Below are 22,657 nucleotides of genomic sequence, written 5' to 3'. Positions count from 1 at the left end.
AACTGACAAAACTGCAAGCAGACCACACACATTTACTTTCACTCATCAGAAAGGCCCAAGAGAGCACAGGTTAAGGAAGACTCAGAACAATACACTAGAATTTCTGCATTTATCTCAACTGTGAAAATTAATCAAGGAAGGGGACTATAGGGTATGAAGCCACCCCACTTGCCACGTTCAATGCAATTTGTAAGTTACCTGTACACAAGGCCCTTGAATGGCTTGTGGTGTTTTAGCTGTCACAAAACAAAAGCAACATCTCGTGATGATTTCACGTTCAGTGTTGGATAAAGATGGTTTTGTTGACCCTGAGAGTCACCCCTACAAGGAGAAACTGAGGTGGTGTCTCTAGGGATGGAGCAAAAGCCTACCTGCTGGTGACCTGCTCAGCCCTGCTCCGGCTCTGAGATAAGCCGCTGCCCATGAGCACAGGCCCGTTCCTTTCAGACAGACTTACAGAAGGATATAATCAGGACTTTTCCTCCATCTACTGCACGTGCTGGGGCCACGTGTGTAGTTGAAATGAAATGCCATCAACCCTTCCCATAAATTATCTCTTTGGAGGTTTATTATTTAGTCCTAAAAACCTATTCCCTGGAATTCAACTTGAGAGAGAAGAGACGGACAGACAGACAGACACCCTGCAAGGAAATACCTCAATAGCCAGAGACCTCCCCTTCTTCTGTGAGTGCTGAGGTCCGAACTTCACTTACCATATGACCATTTTAAAGGAAACGGTAATTTTAGAGCAGAAGGGGACACGAGGTAGGAACAAAAGCTAATGTTTATTGTGTCAAGACTCTGCTAACATGCTTTACTGTACATCATCTCATTTAACCCTCTCTCAACACCATAAGGTAGGCACTGTTATAATTCTTTTCCATTTTACAGATAAGGAACTGAGGCTCAGACACGCAAAGCAACTTGCCCAGGGTTCCACTGTTCCACGGGAGAGCTGGGATCCAAAACTACAGCTTTAGTACTCAGTCGAAGCTCCCCATCCCTGCTCCATGAGTCCACCCTCTCATTTCACAGATGGGGAGACTGAGGGCTCAGAGGGCTCAGAGGGACCCCTGCAGACCCAGGGGCCATGAAGCAGGTCTCCTGACCTCCAGCCCAGGCTCATGCTGCCTCTAACATGGATGAGTGTTAAGAAAAGTATGAAAGCTAGATCAAAAGTCTCCTGCACACAGCAAATGTGGTGGCCAGATTCTCAACTCCCTAAGGGCACAGATGCCTCCAAACTTCTCGGTACCCTCATTGCATTGGAGGGCTGCTGGACACTTGGTGAGCATTCAGCCAATGCTGTATGGATGAAGAGGTGTTGGGTGCATGTATGGAGGGTGAATGTGTAGGTGGGTGGACAGAGCTATGTCGACTAAGGGCTACTTCCCACTGGTTTACATCCAAAGTAGATTCCCTTGCAATATTTTCAGCAAATGTACTTTTTAAGCCACCTCTATAATGGAAAAAGCAGGAGCTGCTTCATAAATCTGTAGGCAGATGTGAATTCACCTTAACAGTCCTGCAGAGAGGTTGGAAAGCCCCAGGGGAATCCCAGAGCAGGTTCCAACCAAAGACAATGTCAGTGCCTTCCAGCCAGCCTCCCTGTGGCTCTGTGGTAGAAGAGCAGCAGACCCCAGATCCAGACTCTCAGTGGGACCAGGGGAGCACACAGGAAGGCAGGGAAGAGAAGGGATGAAGGAAACCCAAGTTCCCCAACCAGTTCTACCTCTCACTCAACTTGCCACCTGCCTCCCTTTCTTCAGCTGTCAAATGGCACAACACTTGCCATCTCTTTCTTTATAACAATAGACCTAATTAAATCATACAAGTATCAGAAGGTAAAATTCTGAGAGACTTCCCTGGTGGTCCAGTGGTAAAAAAATCTGCCTTAGAGTGCAGGGGATGCGGGTTCGATCCCTGGTCAGGGAACTAAGATCCCACATGCCGCAGGGCAACTAAGCCCATGCACGACACAACTACTGAGCTCGCCCGCCTCAACTAGAGACCGAGTGCCACAGACTATGGAGCCCACGCGCCCTGGAGCCTGCGCGTCACAACTAGAGAAGAGAAAACCCGCACTCCACAACTAGAGAGAAGCCTGCGTGCTGCAACTAAGACCCAATGCAGACAAAAATAAATTAAGTAAATAAATAATAAAATAAATCTTTAAAAAAGAAGAAGACTCCCACTCCCAATGCAGGGGGCCCAGGTTCGATCCCTGGTCCAGGAACTAGATCCTCCTGCAGCCAAATAAATTAATTTTAAAAAACTAAAAAATAAAAAGGTAAAACTCCCAAGGACACAGGAAGTACTCAACAATCGTAAGCAGTCACCCTTCTCATTTGGGAAAAAGGCTGTGTTACTCTAATACCTTTTAATAACAAAACAGACAAACAAAACCGAAAACAAGAGCAAAAAAACTGATGCCTATAATTGTGTTTTGAAAGCTACAAAGGATCATGTAAGTTTTATCATGATGATGAACAGTTACATGCCCTGCAACACTAGTGTCGGTAAAAACCAACAAAACTACCCTAACACACACCGCCCTTTATACTGCAGACTAGACTCACAAAGAATCAGCATTAGAAAGGGCTTGGAAATGGGTTTGTCCCCCCCTCCCCCGCCCATCAGGTTACAACAGAGGCACCAGAGGCTCAGAAAGATTAAGCCATTTGCCCAAGGTCACCCAGCAAGAAGCAGGGCTTCCTGGCTCCCTGAGAGCTGGAGCAGGATAGCCAGGGGACCAATGTCATCTCAAGCATCCCCTCCAACATCATCAGGTGGCCCTTTCAGTGTAGCAGCCACCTCAGTGACGGAGAAGTCCCTGGAAATGTAGACGCTCATTTTGAGCCAAGTCACAAAAGCCAAGAGAACAATGTCCAATGTCATCACAGCCAATGAAAATATGGATAAATGGGACATAATCAAATGGGCTTTAGTCCTGTCTTGGCCCCAACTTGGTACGACCATAGGCAAATCTCAGCTATTTTGGATCTCAGGATCCCACGCACAAAAGAAAAGCTCTGTGTCAGAGTTTTGTCCTCTGTAGAAGGAGAACATAACAGTACCTTTCTCCTGTTGTGAGGATTGAAGGAGACCATGTGTGTAAAATACACAGAACAGAGCCTGGTACCAGCACGTGGTAAGTGCTTAATGAACGTTCGCTACTACTCTTATTTGTATTTATCATTGAAAGGAGAGGTTGAGAGCAGCTAAATCCATGACCCATGCACAACCATCCATCTATTTATTCACAGTCACTTGAAGGAGAGAGGGCACACGTGATCATCCAGACCCAGCAAATAAATACAACCATTGTTTGCAAGCCAGAGGTTTTGTTTGTTTTTCTGTTTGCTTGTTTTGGGCCAACTAAGTGGCTATGCGGCGCCATCTCATTCCACTGGACTTCCGCTGTCCCGTCTTCTCATTCCATGTCCACGCCTTCCTTCTTCCAAAGGCTACAAGCACCGTACTTCTGCTCAGGGGGACCACGGGCTGCTCCCATCCTTAACAGCACAGTGTGCGTCCAGTCAAGTCCACGCCAAATGCCTGAACTCCGCCCTTTTGTGCCCGGCCCAGGAGGCACCACACACCACCCTGGGTTTGACAGCTCCATGTCGTCTACACTGTAAAAGCAAGGTAGAGTTTCCTGATCATGAAACTTAATTTGCCGTAAAATGACTGTGGAGCCAGCAAGCCAATGAAAACCGAAGGAGAAAGAGCATCTTTAAGGGACCAATGGGAACGGAGGGTCTGAGCTGTTACGACATAGTAACGGTATTTTAGAAAGATGCAGTCCAGACTGCAGGACAGGACAGGTTCAGAGAACTATCGTCTATCTTCCAAACCACAGCCTGGAAAAAAAAGTGGGGAGAAAGAGGAATTGTGACCATCTGATGCCAGATTTCTAATCCATTTAGGTAAGTCTCTCCACTGCATCTTCACTCACAAAGAGGAAGAAGTGGCAAGAGAGACTCTGCTTAAACCCCTTGATACAGAAGAAAGGGGGCGCCAGCAGAACACCAACAGCCTGCCTCTCCAGCCCCTAGAAGACAGCGTGTACTGTACAACCACCCATAAACAGAGAGCTGACAGTGCAGGGAGCTGGTCCGAAATAACGCTCAGAGGCCAAATGAAAAAAGTAACAAGTACAGACAGGGCCTCCCATCATGGCGCTGGTCACACTGGCAGGCAGAGCAGAGCTGGCATGTGCTGTGGTTTGTAAATGAAAAAGGCAAAATCACAACTGCCTGACGCGAATGAGCACCGCCTAAGAGTACCTCACTCCTGTGCACCCCCAGAACCACTCAGAGTCACCACAAACGGGAGCTCCAGACTATCCGGGCTGCACGAGCCTCTGCCTCTCATCCCTCCCCAGAGCTCTCCCCACAGTGTTCTGGGAATTTCATCTCAGTCCCTCATCAATTTTCGGAAGAACACACCAGAACACTGATCACAATGTATATGGTTAACACAGAACCCCAACTAACTGCGTACCCTTATCAGAGTATTGGTCCTACTAACTTACCAAGAAACATCTCAATTGGCAATTCAAAACCCAGAAGAAGCTCCATTTAAAGTTCATTTTGAGGCTTGGAATCAGAAACCTAAGTTCATTCTTTAACAACATGAATTAAATTCACTAGTAGATAGTTTCTGAGCACCTACTACGTTGTAGGTACAGTGACGGCAACCCCGTGGTAGGCCAGACAGGCACACTCCCTCGAGGGGCTAACAGTCTATTTAAGACTGTATTTGTTGATTTTTAACTTGAGGAAAGGAAACTGGGGCTTTGGTTTCTGAACGAGCTGAACAATATTGTTCTATCCAAAGGGTTTATCTGGGGTCTTCGCACGGAATTAACTATCTGCTAGAGGAAGAGGAGGCACGGAGAGCCTCAAGGAAGGCGGATTTGGAAGAGGAGGCTGAGTGCACCCAGGAAGTGGGTCTTCACACTGTGCTGGTGGAGGATCCAAGGAGGGGCCTCAGGGGCCACAGCTGAGTGGTAAGGACTTGCTGTGTCCAAAGTGCTCCCCACTGACGGCTGGCTAAGAGCTTTCCTATATGTTATAAAAGGCCTGATGCTTTAAAACAAAACAAAACAAGGAAGCACTAATTTTAGATTCTCCCTCTCCCCGCTTCATGGCACTGATGGAGAAAATGAGACCCAGAAAAGGGAACGAATCTCCCAAGGTCACAATTGCGTAAATGGTCAAATGGGCTAAAGCAAGTGACCACAAACTAAGATGACAGATCCCTTAATAATTCACAAACTGGTTTTTTGTTTGTTTCTTTTTTAAATCATAAAACAGCCTCCAGGGCAAGGTGGATGACAAGTCAGAGGAACACCTGTCTCGGCAGCCGGGCGCCCGGTCGGGGCCGCGTGGGTGCGGTAGCAGAGGGGCCGGCCAGGCCGCTACTCCTTCCAGCGCGTCATCTTATTATGGCAACGGGAACACATTCAGCTGGACTGAGGTAAGCCCTAGCCGGCCCTGTGCTCAAAGGCATTCTCCAATCCGGGCTGGTTTGGGGGATGATTTTTCTGCAAACTCATACATGACTCATCTTTACAGGCCTCCTATCAGGTCTGCTGGCTACAAGGAATCCCATTCAAACCACCTCTGCCAACAGCTGCTCAGGAGACCAGGAAACCCTGGGGTTGCTGTGGTTGATGTTTAAGACGTACTTAGCCTGCATCTGCCCTATTTTTTATCTTCTTACAGTACTGCCGCTGATATTAGTATCACACGAAGCCTGAAGACTGCATTTGGCCTACCCTAACTTAACAGAGATTTTTTTTTTTGTAACACCAGAAAAGAAACTTAGAAACACGAACAATAATTAAGATAAAGTTACTGCGTCTCCAGCAACATGGGAAGCTCTAAGCGGTGCTCTGGAAAAGGACTGGTGGAGTCGGAGCAGAGGTGGGCGCCCCGCTGCCCTGCACCGCACGAGGGTTGTGACCCTGGGCAAATCACCAACCTTCCCCGGGCCTGAACTGCCCTCAGGGTAAAACGGGGATAACTGGCCCTGCTCTAGTCCTCAGGACTTGTTTTAGGGATCAACTGAAATGAGGTCATCTGTCAATGCACTCCAGGCGGAAACTATAGAAACTGCACAAATATTCAAGATCGTCTTGATGTTACCCCTGGACCGAGAGCCCGGGAGGGCCAGGCTCCTGCTGGCTCCAGGCCACCGCAAGGCGGCACAGTGTTTGCCAACGAGGAGGGTGGAGGGTCGCTGTAAGGGCCACAGGAGTGAGGGAATGAATGACTAGCAGGTGCCATAAGAGTGCTGTATTTATTGACTGGATACATTTTGAGTGCAAAGATGGATAATTGTGGGGGGGAAAAGGAAGTGTAAAATTTGAGAGGAGTTTAAAATTGATCAAAATACAGTGACCGCTGATCTACAAGGACTCTTTCCTAGGCCAAAAATGTGCAGCCTCATGTGACAGACTGCACTTGTACTTTTTATCTGTTCTGAGAAAATACATAATGACAAAAAGTTACTATGACAGCAGACAGTGTGAATTTTTCATTTTAATTTATAATGAAAGCATCTTCACACATCTGAAACACACAGCACCTGAGTCTGAGACACCGCATTGACTCAGTCCTTGGGCAGGGCGCTGGCTGCGCCTGCTGCCGCTTCAGCAGCCCCTCGGAGTAGCCTGAGGCCACAGGGGGCCCAGAGAGTGGCCAGAGGGTTTGGTAATTGATGAAACTCCTAGACAGACTGCCAGTGGTCTGCTGGAAATACACAGCAGGGAAAGACCCCCCACCCAAACAAACAAACAAATAGAAAAACCTGCGTAATTTATATCTTCATGACATCTACTTTTATTGTCTGTCCTAGTTGGATGGTATGGCCCAGGAAGCACAAATCTTTCTTGTATCCCAAACACTGGGATGAACTAGAAACTCTGGGCCTTTGGGAGGTTCTGGAAAAACTATTTGGTAATGAACTGAGGAATGAGCACCTGAGACTCTCTGATGAGTACAACCGGTGAAACTGAGGCCACCTTCTTCCCTACGCCCCGCTGCTGCACCCAGCTAACGGCTCACCTGAAAATCTCAGCCCATCACAGAGGCAGTTCCCACCGTGAGTCTGATGGGATCCCTTGTAACCCCCCCAGCGCTCCCCACACTGCCAGAGGTAAGGCCTGTGTGGCAGCATGATGCCCGCCGAGTTCACCGCTGGCTCCCCAGAGCCTTGCACAGCGCCGGACAGCAGGAGCTCGATCGGTGCCAAGCAAGGGGATCAAAGAATGAATCCATGAAGGAATGGGGCAAAGACTTCAAAGTCCAGATAAAAAGCAAACAAACACGAGTGATTTCCACAAGGAGAGGGATGCAAACTCAAACGTCAACAGTCCAAGTGGGAAGCAGGAATCAGTACTGGGGCTGGCAGCAGGAGTGGGAGGTCCCCGCCACAGTGGCCTCGTAGGAACAAGCGCCCAGGGTTACTAGAGCTGCTCATTTTCCAAAAGAACCAGAAACCTGAGATTTGTGAGTCATTTCCTGATTGTTAAATACTGACCATCAATTCTTTCTTTTTTCTCCAAGAACATGTATGGATCACACACAACGCATCTATTGCCTGAATCCAGCCCACAGCCACCAGTCTGTCACCTCTGTTCACCAGGCAAGAGAGGTGTTTCAGCTCCAGAAGCATTAAGGCTTCAATTCCCTCCACTTAGTGCATCTGCTGGGAGTTAAGCACGAGCACACTGAGACCCACCATCACTGCGTACACGCCAGAACCAGATTCACTGGTCCCCGAAAGTGGCCTCAGCACTGCACACATCTCCCACCAGCGTGGGTCCTCCAGAACAAGTCCCTCTTAGTTCCCAGGGAAGCGCCTCTTATCCTTGCCAGGCCATCCCGAAAGCTCACCCCGGGAGAGCTCCCTAATCTGTCTGGCTCCACTCACTCCCCGCCTCCCCATTATCTCTGGAAGACACCAAGGAGCCTCCCCCTCCACTCCAGCATTCTTCCTGGCCTTCCAAATTCAACCCTTCTCCACCAAGCCTAACTGGACTGGCCCAACCAGCTAGCAAGCTGATCCTGTGCCACCCTCTGGAACCCAGACTGTCTTCATCCCCCACTGGCCCAGGGCAGATAACCGAAGACAGCCAATCTGGTCCCTACAGAAGGGTAGGCCCTCCTAGGAGGGCAGTATGTATGACACCCCCATCCCAGACAGGCACTGCTCAGTAAGTAAACAGGTTGAAAAGCAGCACGACAGATTCAAAAACATCTCCCCCAGAGGTTGAAGAGGCTGCGGCTCATGAGAGGTATCAGGTGGGAAGGATGGGCAAGAGTCTCGGGGCTGTAAGGGATGCACAAAGTTTTCTTTTACACTCAAAAAACCTTGGCTCCCTTAAGCCCTGAGAAGTGAAAGCACTGGTCCTGTTATCAGAGAGGAGATTGTGAACACATGTAAGCAACTCTTCTGCTCAAGTCAACAGAAAACAGCGAAACCTAACAACAATGAGCACTGACTGGGTGTCAGGCTCTATAATTTCCCAAAGACTGTTCACCTGCTAACAGGAGGCGCCACTTCACCTAAGGACCCTTCCTTTAAGAAACACTTTGCGGGTGACTTCACAGTAGGTCCATTTAGAAAACTCCAACAGAAACTGAATGGGATATCTCATCAAAATGCAAAGTTGAAAGCCACCCACAATGACCAGAAGAAACCACCGAGAAGGTGTACCCCTCATTCCAGAGTGTCCCAGGCTTCCCTGACAGTTGTGTGTGAATCACAGCAGAAGACCTCACACTAGAAGGACAGACCTCCCGCTAGCTCCACGTGAGGTGCCATCTCTGGTCTTGACAACCTCAGCACTTTCAGCGCAGCCGCTTCCCACCACGTGCATCTTCCTCCTGAGATTTCCACAACCCCTGCTTGGCCTCTTCCCCCACCTCCACGTGGGGCACCCTCGCCCTCCTCCAGAGCCTTCCCCATGCCCTCAGCGGACAGGCCACCCCTCACCTGTGCCCACGGGCCCCGCCTCCCGCTGCCCCACAGTTCCCGAGGCCTGGCAGCCCAGGGGTGATGCTGGGGCCAGCTCTCCCACCTACAGACAAGTTTCTCCGAAGGCAGGCACCCCTGGCTTCTGCATCTACTACAGCCCCCGGCAGATGGAGATGCCCAGGGATAACCTGGGCTAAACAGAACTGGCCTCAGGCCTCCTTTCTCCAGGGAGTAGGGGATGCACGTGACAGCCCATCTGAGAGGGCTGGGCTGTGGAAAGCAGCCCGTGGGGTGGCAGGTGCTTTTCATTGTGCTCTTTTGGCTTTTCGTGATTTACCAATTTTTCAATTATCCTTATAATTAGACAAAACCCTGTTAATGCTATTTTGAAAATAAACCAGCCAAGTTTCCCATCAATACCATTCAGGGACGCGACGCATCCTGAGAAACACTGCACATATTAACCAGAGGTATTTCTGGAACGGCATGTGTGCTAGGAGGAAACTCCTGGTCACTGGACACAGCCCTGGGCCTGAAGAACAGTGACAGAAATACCCAAGAAGCAGCACCTGAAGCCAAGGGCCCTGCCCCCAAGGAGGACACCCAGGCTTCCACTCAGAGAGCAGGGCATCAGGGCCCGGCCCGTTTTCCTCTGGCCGGGCGGCCTACGAAAAGCCATTGAGCCCCCAAGCCTGTCAAACCGGGACCACGTTCTCTGTCACAGAGAATCTACGAAGATTTAATAAGGCATACGTTTAAGGTGCTCAGCACAGAGCCGGATACACAGAAAACCCTCAAAGAAGGCGACGAAAATTTCCTTCCTGTGCTCAAGCCACAGCCTGCAAGTTACACGGCCGGCTCGGTCCACTTCCGAGGCGCCTCTCCGAAAAGTGTCCTGGTTCAACCTGGGAAACCAGCAACTTCCAAAATCAGTGTAACCTTCCCCCTATCCATCCCCCTAAGCTCCCCCCTTCCATAGCTTGGCTGCCAAGATGATAAGGTACCAGGTTATGACAACCCGTGATGTCCCCGCTAGACAGCCCAGGACCGCCCGCCTCCCTCACCTGCGACTCAAGGATGCGCCCTGCAAGGTGTCGCTAATTAAGCTCTGGGTCCCAGGTGCACGGCCCGAGTAGAATCTTTGGAGACTCTAATCCCCGTCAGGGCAAAACCCAGCTAACCGGAAGGCGAGGCTCCGAGATTTCTAGGAGCACACAAAGGGATGGGGTTGGCATCAAGACTTCTAACCCACCCCCAATCCAACTGGCTCCCCACAAGCCCCGCTTCCAGGGCTCAGCTTGATACCAGAGGAGAGCTCGCCCGCGCCCTGAAAACGCCCAGACACATCCTGCCCACTTCCTTTGAAGCCTCCGAAGTGGATACTTCTGGTTAAATATAAACTCGAGGCTCATCAGAAATGACACATTTTATGGCTCTGCTCTGTTCACTGCCTGAAAGACGACCGCCCGCCGCCGGGCCACTCGGGCACGAGGCCGCGGTCCCTGCCCCGTCCCCGGTCTCAGCCGTTGTCTCAAAGTTCACGCCGCGGGCCGAGCGGCGGGCACCGACCAGTCCGGCCACGGGGCCCTGCGCCTGCACCCCGGCCCCTGCCGGCCGTGCGCCCCGGGGAGCGCCGCGCGGCCCGGCCCGCCGCCCGCCCGAGACGCGCCCCGGCAGGCCCGGCGGCGCTTTCACTTCTGCTCCCGGCGCGGCGACGGGCCCGCGCCCCCCGGGAACCCGGCCGCCCGCCCGCCCCGGGCACGGGCCGCCCCGCTCCGGCCGCGCGTCTCACCTGCTTTCTCGATCTTGCCGGACATTTCCGGGCTGCGCCGGAGGCCGAGGCCGCCGCTCATCGGGCCCGCGCCGGGCCGCTGCGGAGCCACAGGCCGGCGCGGCCGCCGCTCGCCTCGGCCCTGGCTCGCCGCGCCTCAGACCCGCGCCGGCATGGCGGGCTCCGCGGGCCGCGGCCTGTGCGCTCGGCCAGCGGCGCCCCAGCCCGCCCGGGGCCGCCGCCGCTCCGCCTCCTCCGCTCCCGCCGTCGCCGCCGCCGCCGCCGCCGCTTCCCCGGGCCCGCGAGCCGGCCGCAGCGCCGCGCCGCGCCGCGCCGCGCCGCCGCCGCCGCCGCCCGCCCGCTGGCCTCGGCCGCGGCCAGAGCGCCACCTGCCGGGCGGCTGCCGCGCCGCCGCGAGCTCAGCGCCCTCTGCCGGCCCGGAGTCTCCAAGCCAGGGCGAGGGACCCACCCCTCGACCCCCCCACCCCACCCCGCCTGCACCTGGGACTCAGCGTCTCCCGCCCGCGCGGTGCCTCCACGCCAAGGCCTGGAGGTGGACACCACCTCAGACTCAGCCTCCTCTGCCGTGGAACCCGAGTCTACATCTCAAAGCCTGAGTCTGATCCCAACCAGGACTCAGCTTGCCCTGCTGGCTGAAAGCCTATCGTGACCCTCTCCCGCGAGACTCAGCCACCTCCCCCAGCCCCCCGCTACTGGCCTGTAGTCTCCATACCATGGCTTGGGACTGACACCCCAATCCAGGGTTCAGTGCCCTCCCCTGCCCAGGGCCTGGTATGCCCCCTCACAACTTGGAACACAGAGCTCCCACACAAACTCTAGCCTCCATGCCAGGCCTATGACCGACGCCACCCAGGATTCAGAGCCCCTTGATGGGCCATAGTTCATGCCAAGGCCTGGGACCAATCCCCCCTCCCTCCCTCCATCTGGGTCTCGGCAGCCCTTGCTGGCTGAGTCACCTGGCCAGTGCTCCCTGCCCTCCCAGAGGCTCCAGGCCGGGGACTGACCTGACTAGGGGTTCAGCCTGACCTGACCTGTCCCCTTACCTGAGACTCAGCAGTCCCTGAGGGCAGGAGCCACCTGGCCAGGTCTGGGCCAGACTCCCCTGAAGGTTCAGTGTCCCCAGAGGCCCAGAGTCTCCCTGCCAACGTGTGGGTCCAGCCCATTAGGACACGGTGACCCCTGCCTGCTCTACTCATTTGACCCCCAAATGGGGACCAGGCTATCCTCCAGCCTGGGTCTCAGCTGTGGGCCTTTTCTAGCACGGCGACGAGTTCAGAAAAAGTCATTGGTTTAAGAATCAAAGATCCTACTTAGGGCTAGGCACTGTGTGAGCTGCTATGGGTCCTACAAAAATGTGCATGATCGATTCTTCCCTCCAAAGAGTCTGTAACTTGGGGAGTCAAAGTTAAATCATATAATGCAAGTATAAATAACAACAAATTTTAGTAACACAACAGATGTTCACATCCTGCCCCTGCTCGCTATTCTTGGCCCAAGATGGAGTGCAAAGAAGTAACACAAAACGAACTCGGTTTTCCCTCCTGTTTCCCTCAGATAAATAATCTGGTGATGGGAACAGGGTTTGGAAGAGGTGGAGGGAGAAGGAAAGGTAATTGACGTTGCAGAGATTCCTGTTCGCATCTGCCGGCACACTCTGGCGGGCTCGCTGATTCTGTAACTGAGAGCTGGCCCTGGGTGGCGGCCAAATTTCCAGAGTCCTCAGTTCCAGCTCTCTAGGGGTCAAAGGCAAAGCCAAAGATTGACAAATTCGTCTCTCTTTTCGAGCTGATGAATGGCTGCTCTGAGCCAGAGCCGCACTGCTCAGCTCTCGTGGCAGCTGCATCGTCAGGCAAAACTGGCCCTTGGCCCCAGACCACCTCCCCCCGACTCCCAAAGCCATCCCCAATCCTTCTAGGCTTCTGAGTCATCCTTTTAGGTCCAAAAGTCTGGGTGCAAAGCAGAAAATCAGTCTGAATAGTAGGCCCAGTCAGGGGTTCGTGAGAGTGGAACCAAATATATTCAATAAATCATGACATATCAAATGATGAGACATTTTCAAACAATAAAGTACTTTATAGGGACTTCCCTGGTGGCGCAGTGGTTAAGAATCCGCCTTCCAATGCAGGGGACGCAGGTTTGATCCCTGGTCAGGGAACTAGATTCCACACGCATGCCACAACTAAGGAGCCGGTGAGTCACAGCTAAGGAGCACATGTGCTGCAACCTAAGAAGCCGGTGAGCCGCAACTAAGGAGCCTGCCTGCCGCAGCTAAGACCCAGCACAACCAAAATAAATAAATAAAATAAATAATAATAATTTTTTTTAAGTACTTTATAAATGGACATTACTGTTAGTTAATAAGGGTCATGGAGCTTATTTAATAAAGGTTATTCATCAAAGGTGTTTATAGCTATCATAGAACACATGCAAGGTAATGAAAGCAAACAAATTACTACAGCTTTGTTCTTCCTACCTTACAGCCTTCCCTCATGCTGCTCTTTTTGTCTAAAATATGCTCTCTCCCTCCTCTCTACCTGGCTAATTCCTAGTCATCTTTCACTTCTCAGTTTAACTGCCACTTCTACGGGAAACCCTTCCCTGACCCCCGCCCTCCATTAGGGCCAGTTCCCTGTACTGGTCAGGATGCTTGATTTCACTGTCAGAAACCCAGTTCAGCTCGGTTAGGGCAAAAAGGGAGTTTGTTGGACATCATAACTAGCAAACCAGGGTTACAGCCAGGACCAACAGCTACCTCTAGGCTCTGAAACTACGACATTACTCCTCTGCGTTGGCTCTATTCCCAGCTGATCTCTCTCTGTGCAGTGGCTGAGTTGGGTACCAGCTGACTCTCCTTAGCCTAGTTTGAGTCACATGCCTGTCCCTGAGCCAATGACTGCAGGGAAGGGGTGGGGGAGTAGGGTGCATAAATCGGCCAGGCCTGAGAATTGCACCAAATGCAAGAAACCTGGGGAGTGGATGCCACAGAACAAGCAACTGGGAGTGGGGACGGGTGATGCTCAAAGCAATACCTGGGGAAGAGATGCTGATGAGGCAAAATCCATGGACATTCATCTTGGCATCTTGGAGGGTTAAGAGCCTTGCAGAATCCTATATGTCCCTTTGATAGCACACACCTCCATATAGTTCTTTAATTTCTTGTATCTGTTTAACGTCTGTCCCCTTCAGGACACTGTGAGCTCCTACAAGCACGGACTGTCTCATTTGTACCCATGGGATTTTAATTTATGGAAGTGACTGAGTGACAACAAGCAGAGGCCAATGCCGCTGAGAGGAGAATTTATTACTTACATTTCCTGAGAGAAGGGGGCACACCATACCATGCAGGACCACATGGGGAGCACCAGGGTGGTCAGGAGGCAGAAGCAGGAGTGACAGGAAAGCTTAGGACAGCGTCTTTACTGGGTTTTTTTTTTTCAGGAAAGGCAAGGCAGGGCCGGGTAAACAGTTTAGGATTGACTAGTGTGAATAATTCCAATGGGCTCTGGAAAAAGGGGTGCACTCTAGTTGCCTGGCCCTGGGATAACTTAGGGCAGAGGAAATATTGGTCTGGTGTGTGAGAGTTACATAACAGATACAAGAAATTAGAGAACCATATGAAGGCAGGCATGTCCTCTCATAAGGTGATTGGGGATGGGTTGGTTTGCAAATGAAAGGTGTGCTCCCTCTCCTATCTCCAAGAATTGGCTAGACTCTCCCAAGCCAGGAAGAATTTTAAGATGTCAAAACTTCATGAGACAGACATGGAAAGTAAACTTATGGTTACCAAAGATGACAGGGAGAGGGAGGGATAAATTAGGAGTTTTGGATTAACATATATACACTACTATATATAAAATAAGTAACCAAAAGGACCTACTGTATAGCCCAGGGAACTATACTCAATATGTGTGTGTGTGTGTGTGTGTGTGTGTGCATAACTGAATCACTTTGCTGCACATCTGAAACTAACACAACATTGTAAATCACCTATACTTCAATTAAAAATAAATAATATAAAAATAAAATTTCAATGTAAAAAAAAATCATAAGATACAGAAAATGAAAAACATTATTAGTCCTAGGACCATGTCTGGCTTATGTACATGGCAGCAACACAGGGAAGGAACTCAATCAGTACCTGCAAGGGCACTTCTGGGCCCTCTCCCAACAGTCCAGGGAACGATGAACCAGATGACCACTACACAGCTCTGCAAAATCCACGGTGGAAGGGACAGCGAGGTGGCCAGGAGCCTGCTAAGAGAGCCTTTTTAAGAAGGGGCTTTTGGGGCTTCCCTGGTGGCACAGTGGTTAAGAATCCCCCTGCCAATGCAGGGGACACTGGTTTGATCCCTTGCCCAGGAAGATCCCACATGCCGCAGAGCAACTAAGCCCGTGCGCCACAACTACTAAGCCCGCGTGCCACAACTACTGAAGCCCGCACGCCTAGAGCCTGTGCTCCGCAACAACAGAAGCCACCGCAGTGAGAAGCCTGCGCACCGCAACGAAGAGTAGCCCCCGCTCGCCACAACTAGAGAAAGCTCACGTGCAGCAATAAAGACCCAACACAGCCAAAAATAAATAAATAAATAAATAGATAAATAAAAACAGCCAAAGTGAGACTGGTGGCTCCAGGGCTCATCTCAGATTGGATTGCTGACAATCACTTCACACCTACCTGCCTGAACTCCCCAACCACATCGTCAGTTCCCTGAGGACAGAGATGACCTCCTCACTATATCATTATTGCAGATCAGAAGGGGAGGTGGAGTCCATTAATAATAGTAGCAATGGTATGAGGGCTGCTTGCGGCTGGTCACTGCTTCAACCCTCACAGTAATCCTGGGAGGGTGGGATCCAGATCAGGGAATATTTGTTTGGTCACATGTTACAGATACCAATTTAATAATGGCTCAGCAAAAAGAAGAATTTATTAGAAAGCACGCAGGTATCTCATGGGTAGAACCGAAGGGCAGGAAGTGCAATACCTCACCGGCACCTGAACTGCCCACACGGCCCCTTATCCACTCACCCCCAGGTCCCTTCCTCTCCCACCTCAGCTAACAGACCAGACCCATGAAGGATGCTCATTCCCAAACCTGAGTTCCAAGAGAGATGATCTGATTGGCCCAGCTCCAGTCAGAGGCTCACCCCCGGTCCAATCGGGGCTGGCCAGGTGGATAGGGTTACACAGTCCAAACAGCTGCTGGGGTCTAACCCTCCTGGTCTGGTGAAGGAGGGCAGCCACGTCCATCTTCTCCACTCCCTTGGCTGAGCGGGTTACAGAGAGACACACTTCTAGTAAGTAGTCAGTCTGCACCACACTTTTTTTTTTTTAACTTTATTCCCCCCAGGCTCATGTTTTAACCACTGTGCTAAAACTTCCCTAACCCAGACTTCTCTTTAGGTACCCCACAGTATTTTACATGACGCTCCGTATTTGTTCAGTTCAGTTCCATTCCATTCACATAGATTGCATGTCCTCAGCGTCCTGGCCTCATGAGAAGAACAAAGACAAACAAGACCTGGTTCCTGGTCTCCAGCAGATCCACGGGAATTGGGGGTGGAACTCTCAGTCCCCAACAAACTCTTCTATGAGACTGGCTATGATGAACATTCCAGCGGGGGGTGCCCACCGTGTTGTCTGGGTGTGAGGGTATTCATCCCGATTCAGAGCATCAGGAAAGTCCAAATAGAGGAGACAAATGTTTTAGTGACTTTAGATGACATTAGTGGTTTTGTTTTCATTGAGATTTTGCTCATTATTCATTCCTGTGAGCAAGAGTTCCCCAACATTCCCCCGTGCCCCCAAATGGTTTAATCCCCGATCTGGTTGCCATGCTCAGGAGACTGGGGAAGAGTCCACATACATCCTCAAAAAGGTGGGGACAGATGTCTGGGTCATCACTCCTTGATCTAAACGTGGCATCTCCCAGACTGATCCCAGCAGAGCAGGCAGTACCTTGGCTTCACGGTACTTTGGCCTTTTCTCAGGCAAGTTAACAGACTTCTTGCTCTGGGTGCTCGAAAGCTAGTATGAAACACACACATTTTCAATCCTGACACATAAGCAACCACAGCCTTGAGGATCCGATTAAAATGGGATGGTTGAGCCCATAGCTGAAGCCCACCAGTGTGCGCGGCCTGGGTGCTGTTATTTTCTTTCTTTTTTAAAAAAATTTATTTATTTTATTTATTTTTGGCTGTGTTGGGTCTTCGTTGCTGCACACGGGCTTTCTCTAGTTGCGGCGAGCGGGGGCTACTCTTCTTTGCGGTGCACAGGCTTCTCATTGCGGTGGCTTCTCTTGTTGTGGAGCACGGGCTCTAGGTGTGCGGGCTTCAGTAGTTGTGGCAAGCAGGCTCAAAAGTTGTGGCGCACGGGCTTAGTTGCTCCGCAGCATGTGGGATCTTCCCAGACCAGGGCTCAAACCCTTGTCCCCTGCATTGGCAGGTGGATTCTTAACCATTGTGCCACCAGGGAAGCTGTGCTGTCATTTTCTTACACAGTTCAGCAAACGTTACAAATGGCCTGCTGAAGGAGGAAATTATACAAGAAGTGTAGTAAATGGCGATTAGCAAATAGCAGAAGCACACAAAACACACATCTCTCCTGCCCCCTAGTGAACATTTAAAATTCTAAACTCCGTTGGCTCAAAGCCATTTTTTAAAAAAACATCTTTATTGGAGTATAATTGTTTTACAATGGTGTGTTAGTTTCTGCTGTATAACAAAGTGAATCAGCTATACGTATACATATATCTCCTCCCTCTTGCGTCTCCCTCCCACCCTCCCTATCCCACCCCTCTAGGTGGACACAAAGCACCGAGCTGATCTCCCTGTGCTATGCGGCTGCTTCCCACTAGCTATCTATTTTACGTTTGGTAGTGTATATATGTCTATGCCACTCTCTCACTTTGTCACAGCTTACCCTTCCCCCTCCCTGTGTCCTCAAGTCCATTCTTTATGTCTGCATCTTTATTCCTGTCCTGCCCCTAGGTTCTTCAGAACCTTTTTTTTTTTTAGATTCCATATATATGGATCTGTATTTCTGTTTTTGTGCCAGTACCATGCTGTCTTGATTACTGTAGCTCAAAGCCATTTTTAAGAAAAGCAACATAATATCATTTTACAAATCTTTAAGTGTGGTTTTTAAAAATATATATATTTATTTATTTATTTAGGCTGCGCTTGGTCTTAGTTGTGGCATGCGGGATCTTTAGTTGCAGCATGCAGACTCTTAGTTGCGGCATGCATGTGGGATCTAGTTCCCCGATCAAGGATCGAACCCTGGCCCCCTCCACTGGGGGCACAAAGTCTTACTAGACCACCAGGGAAGTCCCATACAAATCTTTAAGTGTTAATCACAGAAAATACGTGCCATCATTTTGAAAAATAACATACAGACATATAAAGTGAGAGTCTCCCTTTTACTCATGAGAGGGAACGGCTTAACACATCCTTCCAGGCTTTTCCATATTAAAAATATATCCATGCACATACTTATTTTTTTTTATATATGAATCGGTTTAAAAGGTACGTATCAGTTGGTGCAACCGAGGCTGGCTAGATGCTCACCAAGCCCACCTACTGGCATACAGCTAGACGACATCTCCCAGCCTCCCCTGTGGTGAGGAGTGGCCATATGCTGAAGGGTGGACAATGGAATATGGTTGAAGTAATGATTGTCACTTCCATGCCCAGCCCATAAAAATCTCCCACACCTGATCCTCTATTCTCTCTCTTCTCCTTCTGCTGTGATGAAGGATGGAAGATGGAAGGAGTCTGGGTCCCTGAATGGCTGCCTGGAGCAGATCAATGCTCTCCTCATGGACCTGCTGGGACTGGAGATATCGATAGATACATAGATTGTTTAAAAAAGCAACGTACTATCATTTTACATATATATGTATGTGTATATATATAGAGAGAGACTGAACATCTTTAATGCCAATACATATAAATCTTCCTGATACTTTTTAACAGCTGTGCAGCACTCCATTGTATGGATGTATCAGAATGTATTTAAGCATCCTCTTCTTTTTTTTTTTTTTTGGCAGCACCGCAGGGCATGTGGGATCTTAGTTCCCTGACCAGGGATCAAACCCACGCCCCTTGCATTGGAAGTGTGGAGTCTTAACCACTGGACCACCAGGGAAGTCCCTAAGCATCCTCTTCTTGATGGGCACATATTGTTTCCAGTTTTTTAAAATTATAAACGAAACTGCAATAAATATCGAGGTCAGTATATCTTGCTCATTCATGTTATTATTTCTGCAGGGCAGGTTCTTATTCCCTATTGTTTTAGATAAGGACACAGAAATACAACAGCCTGGGCAGTGGAGAATGACCTGGAAGAGTTACATTTGGTTATGGCATGCATTTGGAGAGGTTGTAGAGTGCAGTGTTTCAGATCCTGCAAGAAAGAAAGAACCAGGTCCAAGTTCTGGTCCTGCTCCTTGCTAAGCAACCTTGTACATGTCACTTAACCTCTCTAAGCCTCAGTTTACTCATCTGTGAAATGAGCGTAATGCTGGTGCCTGCCTCATATCGGTGTATCTGTAAAATGGGGATAATAAAATAGGGATACGAGTACCTACCTCATAAACTGTCAAGGTTCAATGATGAAGGAAGGAAGGAAGGAGGGAAGGACAGTGACCCCTGAAGGATGGATACAAATGAAGTGAGCCTTAAGATTGTTCCAGCTTAATGCCTGGAGAGAGTTTCCAGGCCGCAGTGTAGGGAAGGGCGACCCAGGCAGAGCCTGGCAGACTCCCTGAGTTGAGCAACAATGCTGAGAGTCTGGGGAGAATAAGGTAGCCAGAGTTCACAGGACAGAGGGGAGATGCACAGGGAACTGCAGGGCTACCTTGTAAAACTTGGTGTGGGGGGAACAGAGCAGGAGAAGAGGCAGGAAAGGGCTTAGTCACACGTGTCCACTTTCTCCTTCTAAATTGACCAACCGGATTGAGCAACTCTTCCTGGGGGTGGGGGCTGGGAGTCGGTGCAGGAGCAGAGAGAGGCTACGAGTGTTATGCTATCTGAGCTCTCTCCATCTAGAAGGAAATAGTGGTGTAAAAATGAAGAAGAAGCAATACTGTCGACACTCATACCTCAAAGCTCTCCTCCTGGCTCTGGGATTATTCTGAGAGGTGAGTCTGGACCCCCCGTTCCTCTACCTGTCCCCCTGTTGCAGGATCCGCTTGCTCAGTGGGCCATTTGCTATTGTCTTGGTTGATTATTTACCTTGCTGAATAACAAACTATCTCCGGATTTAATAGCTTAAATCTGTGCAGCTCTTGGGTACCAGCAAGAGTTCACCTAGACAGCCTGCATCTGATCTCAGCGGCATCAGTCAGGGTCAGGGTTTGGAGGATTCACTTACAAAATGGCTTCTTCAGGAACGTGCTGGGCCTCAGTGCTCCTCGACCACTCTCTTTGTCTCCACATGGCTTGGGTTTCTTACATAACAGCGGTCTTGGACAACCTTCACTTGAAACATGGTGGCTGGCCTCTGAGAGCCTGGAAGCAGAAGCTACCAGGACAGTTAAGGGCCACTCCTGGACCTGGCTGGGCATGCCTTTCATCCCTGCATTCTATTGGTCAAGGCTTCCATCCCTGCGTTCTATTGGTCAAGCCTTCCATCCCTGCATTCTATTGGTTAAGCCTTCCATCCCTGTGTTCTATTGGTCAAGCCTTCCACCCCTATGTCCTATTGGTCAAACCTTTCATCCTATGTCCCATTGGTCAAACCTTCCATCCCCACGTCCTACTGGTCAAAGCAGTCACGGGATCCGCCCAGATTCAAGGGGGTGGAGCAATGGACTGCACTGCTTGGTGGGGGTTGCCAAGGTCACTAAAAAGGACCACCTGGGATGGAAGATGATGTTGTGAGCATCTTTGCTTCCAACCCCATGTGTATGCCTCCTGGAGTCTCCAGCTCAGACTTTGTCCTGAGTGTCCACGGCCTGCTGAACACCTGCCCAGGCTGTCTTGTAGGCAGCTCAGACTCAAATGTCCAAACCTGGACCCAGCCTTTCAGCCCCTAAACCTGCTTCTCCTCCAGGGTTTCCTATTCAGGAAATGCCACCTCCTTCCATGGGTTGCCCAGTTCAGAAGCCTGGGTGTCCATCTTGCCTCTGCCTTCTTTCAACCCCCATTTACTCAATTACAAATGCCCCGAGGCTTTCCTCTCCACTCCGACCCCGCCGCCACTCCCCTTGCTCTTCATCTGGGCCTCCATCTCACACCTGTGTTATGCCAACAGCGCCGTAATGGGCCCCAACCCTCATTCTTGCCCTTCTGGCAATTCGTCTCTACACTGCGGCCAGAGAAATCTTCCCCATGGTAACCTGATTGTGTCAATCTCCAAATTAAAAAGCCTCAGCCACACCCCATCACCCTCAGCACAAAGTACAACCATCCACTCTCATATTCAACCTCATCTCTCCTTCACCAGGCCCACCAGACACAACTGGGACACCCTGGTCATCCTCAGCCACTTGAGCTTTCAGGATGTGCTGGGCTCTCCTGACATCTCTGGACCTTGGTAAATCCTGTTCCCTTCACCTAGGACACTCCTCCCCCCCTCCTCCCCTCCCTCCATCCTTGTCGAGATGGCCCCATCTCTTCCTTCAGGCCTCACTTGAAATGTGGCCTTTGAGAAACCCACTACTTTGTAGCTTATCACTCAACTAAAACAATATTTTATCAAGCAAAATAGAATGTATGCACAGTAAACAGCATACATTTAAAGTGTACAGTGGGATGAGTTTTGACAGGTGTACACACCCATGAAATCACCATCAACAATCAAGATACAGAACATTTCCATCACTCCCAAAGCTTTCCTCGTGCCCTTGGCACTTGACCCCTTCATCCACCACCAGCTCCAGGCAACCACCGATCTGCTTCCTGTCACTCTAGATTCTTTTGCATTTTCTAGAATGCTATCTAATGGAATCATACTGGTGTGTACTTTTGGTTCCTATCTCAATTTTATACTTTCTTGTTTGCTTTGGGGGCATCTCTCCCTAAAAGAATGCAAGATACAAAAGGACAGGGTTTGTGTCATGATGCCTGGCACATAATAGATGCCCCATGAATACTTGTTGACTAAATCAATAAACACTATGACCTTAGGTAGTTTCTCTGGGGCAGGAGCTATGTTTGTTTGTTTTTTAAAAAAATATTTATTTATTTATTTAATTTATTTGGTTGAGCCAGGTCTTAGTTGCAGCTCCAGGGCTCCTTAGTTGTGGCTCCAGGGCTCCTTAGTTGTGGCATGGAAACTCTTAGTTGTGGCATGTATGTGGGATCTAGTTCCCTGACCAGGGATGGAACCTGGGCCCCCTGCATTGGGAGTGCAGTTTTATCCACTGTGCCACCAGGGAAATCCCAGGAGCTATGCTGATCAGGGAGACCTTGAGTCTCTCTAGCCAACCAGGAGAGCAGGGGCCTTGCTAAAATTGTCTTCTTGGAAGTCTCTAGCCTTCTCTGGCACCCCTTGCTCTCCCATACCCTCTAGATGTGACAGCTGGTAGACCCATAGTTCCCAGATCACAGCCTCCTTTTGGAAATCACCTGCTTTTCTTCTTTAATTGTTTTTGTGGTAAAATACACACAGTACAAAATTTACCATCTTAACCACGTTTAAGTGTACAGTTCAGGGGCATTAAGTACATTTACCTTGTTGTGCAACCATCACCACATTCCATTTCCAGAACTCTTTCATCTTGCAAAACTGAAACTCTGTACCTATTAAACACTAACTTCCCATTCCACCCTCCGCCCCCACCCCCAGCCCTTGGCAAACACCATTCTACTTTCTGTCTCTATGAATTTGACTACTCTAGGTAGTGGAATCTATAAGTGGAATCA

The 22,657-nt window shown here is 50.1% G+C and overlaps 1 protein-coding gene across 9 annotated transcripts in view; it reads right to left on the bottom strand.

Moving 5' to 3' along the window:
• The window catches only part of RAPGEF1 (Rap guanine nucleotide exchange factor 1), a 152,649-nt gene extending 132,336 nt beyond the window's left edge, over positions 1-20,313 (bottom strand). For 3 of the 9 annotated variants that reach the window (XM_060101732.1, XM_060101739.1, XM_060101734.1), the window contains exons 1-2: positions 20,163-20,313; positions 14,922-15,037 (exon numbers count right to left, since the gene is read on the bottom strand). In XM_060101732.1, the coding sequence (XP_059957715.1) occupies positions 14,922-15,037; positions 20,163-20,227 (181 nt within the window). In that variant the 5' untranslated portion in view covers positions 20,228-20,313. Of the gene's footprint in view, positions 1-10,783; positions 10,911-14,921; positions 15,038-20,162 lie in introns of those variants that run through there. The other 6 variants (XM_060101737.1, XM_060101738.1, XM_060101733.1 and 3 more) reach the window with 5 other exon arrangements.
• Between the last annotated feature and the right edge of the window lie 2,344 nt (positions 20,314-22,657).

Source organism: Mesoplodon densirostris, chromosome 6, assembly GCF_025265405.1.
Source record: "Mesoplodon densirostris isolate mMesDen1 chromosome 6, mMesDen1 primary haplotype, whole genome shotgun sequence".
In the NCBI taxonomy this organism is placed as follows: Eukaryota; Metazoa; Chordata; class Mammalia; order Artiodactyla; family Ziphiidae; genus Mesoplodon; species Mesoplodon densirostris.
This window is presented reverse-complemented; position numbering and strand designations above follow the sequence as displayed.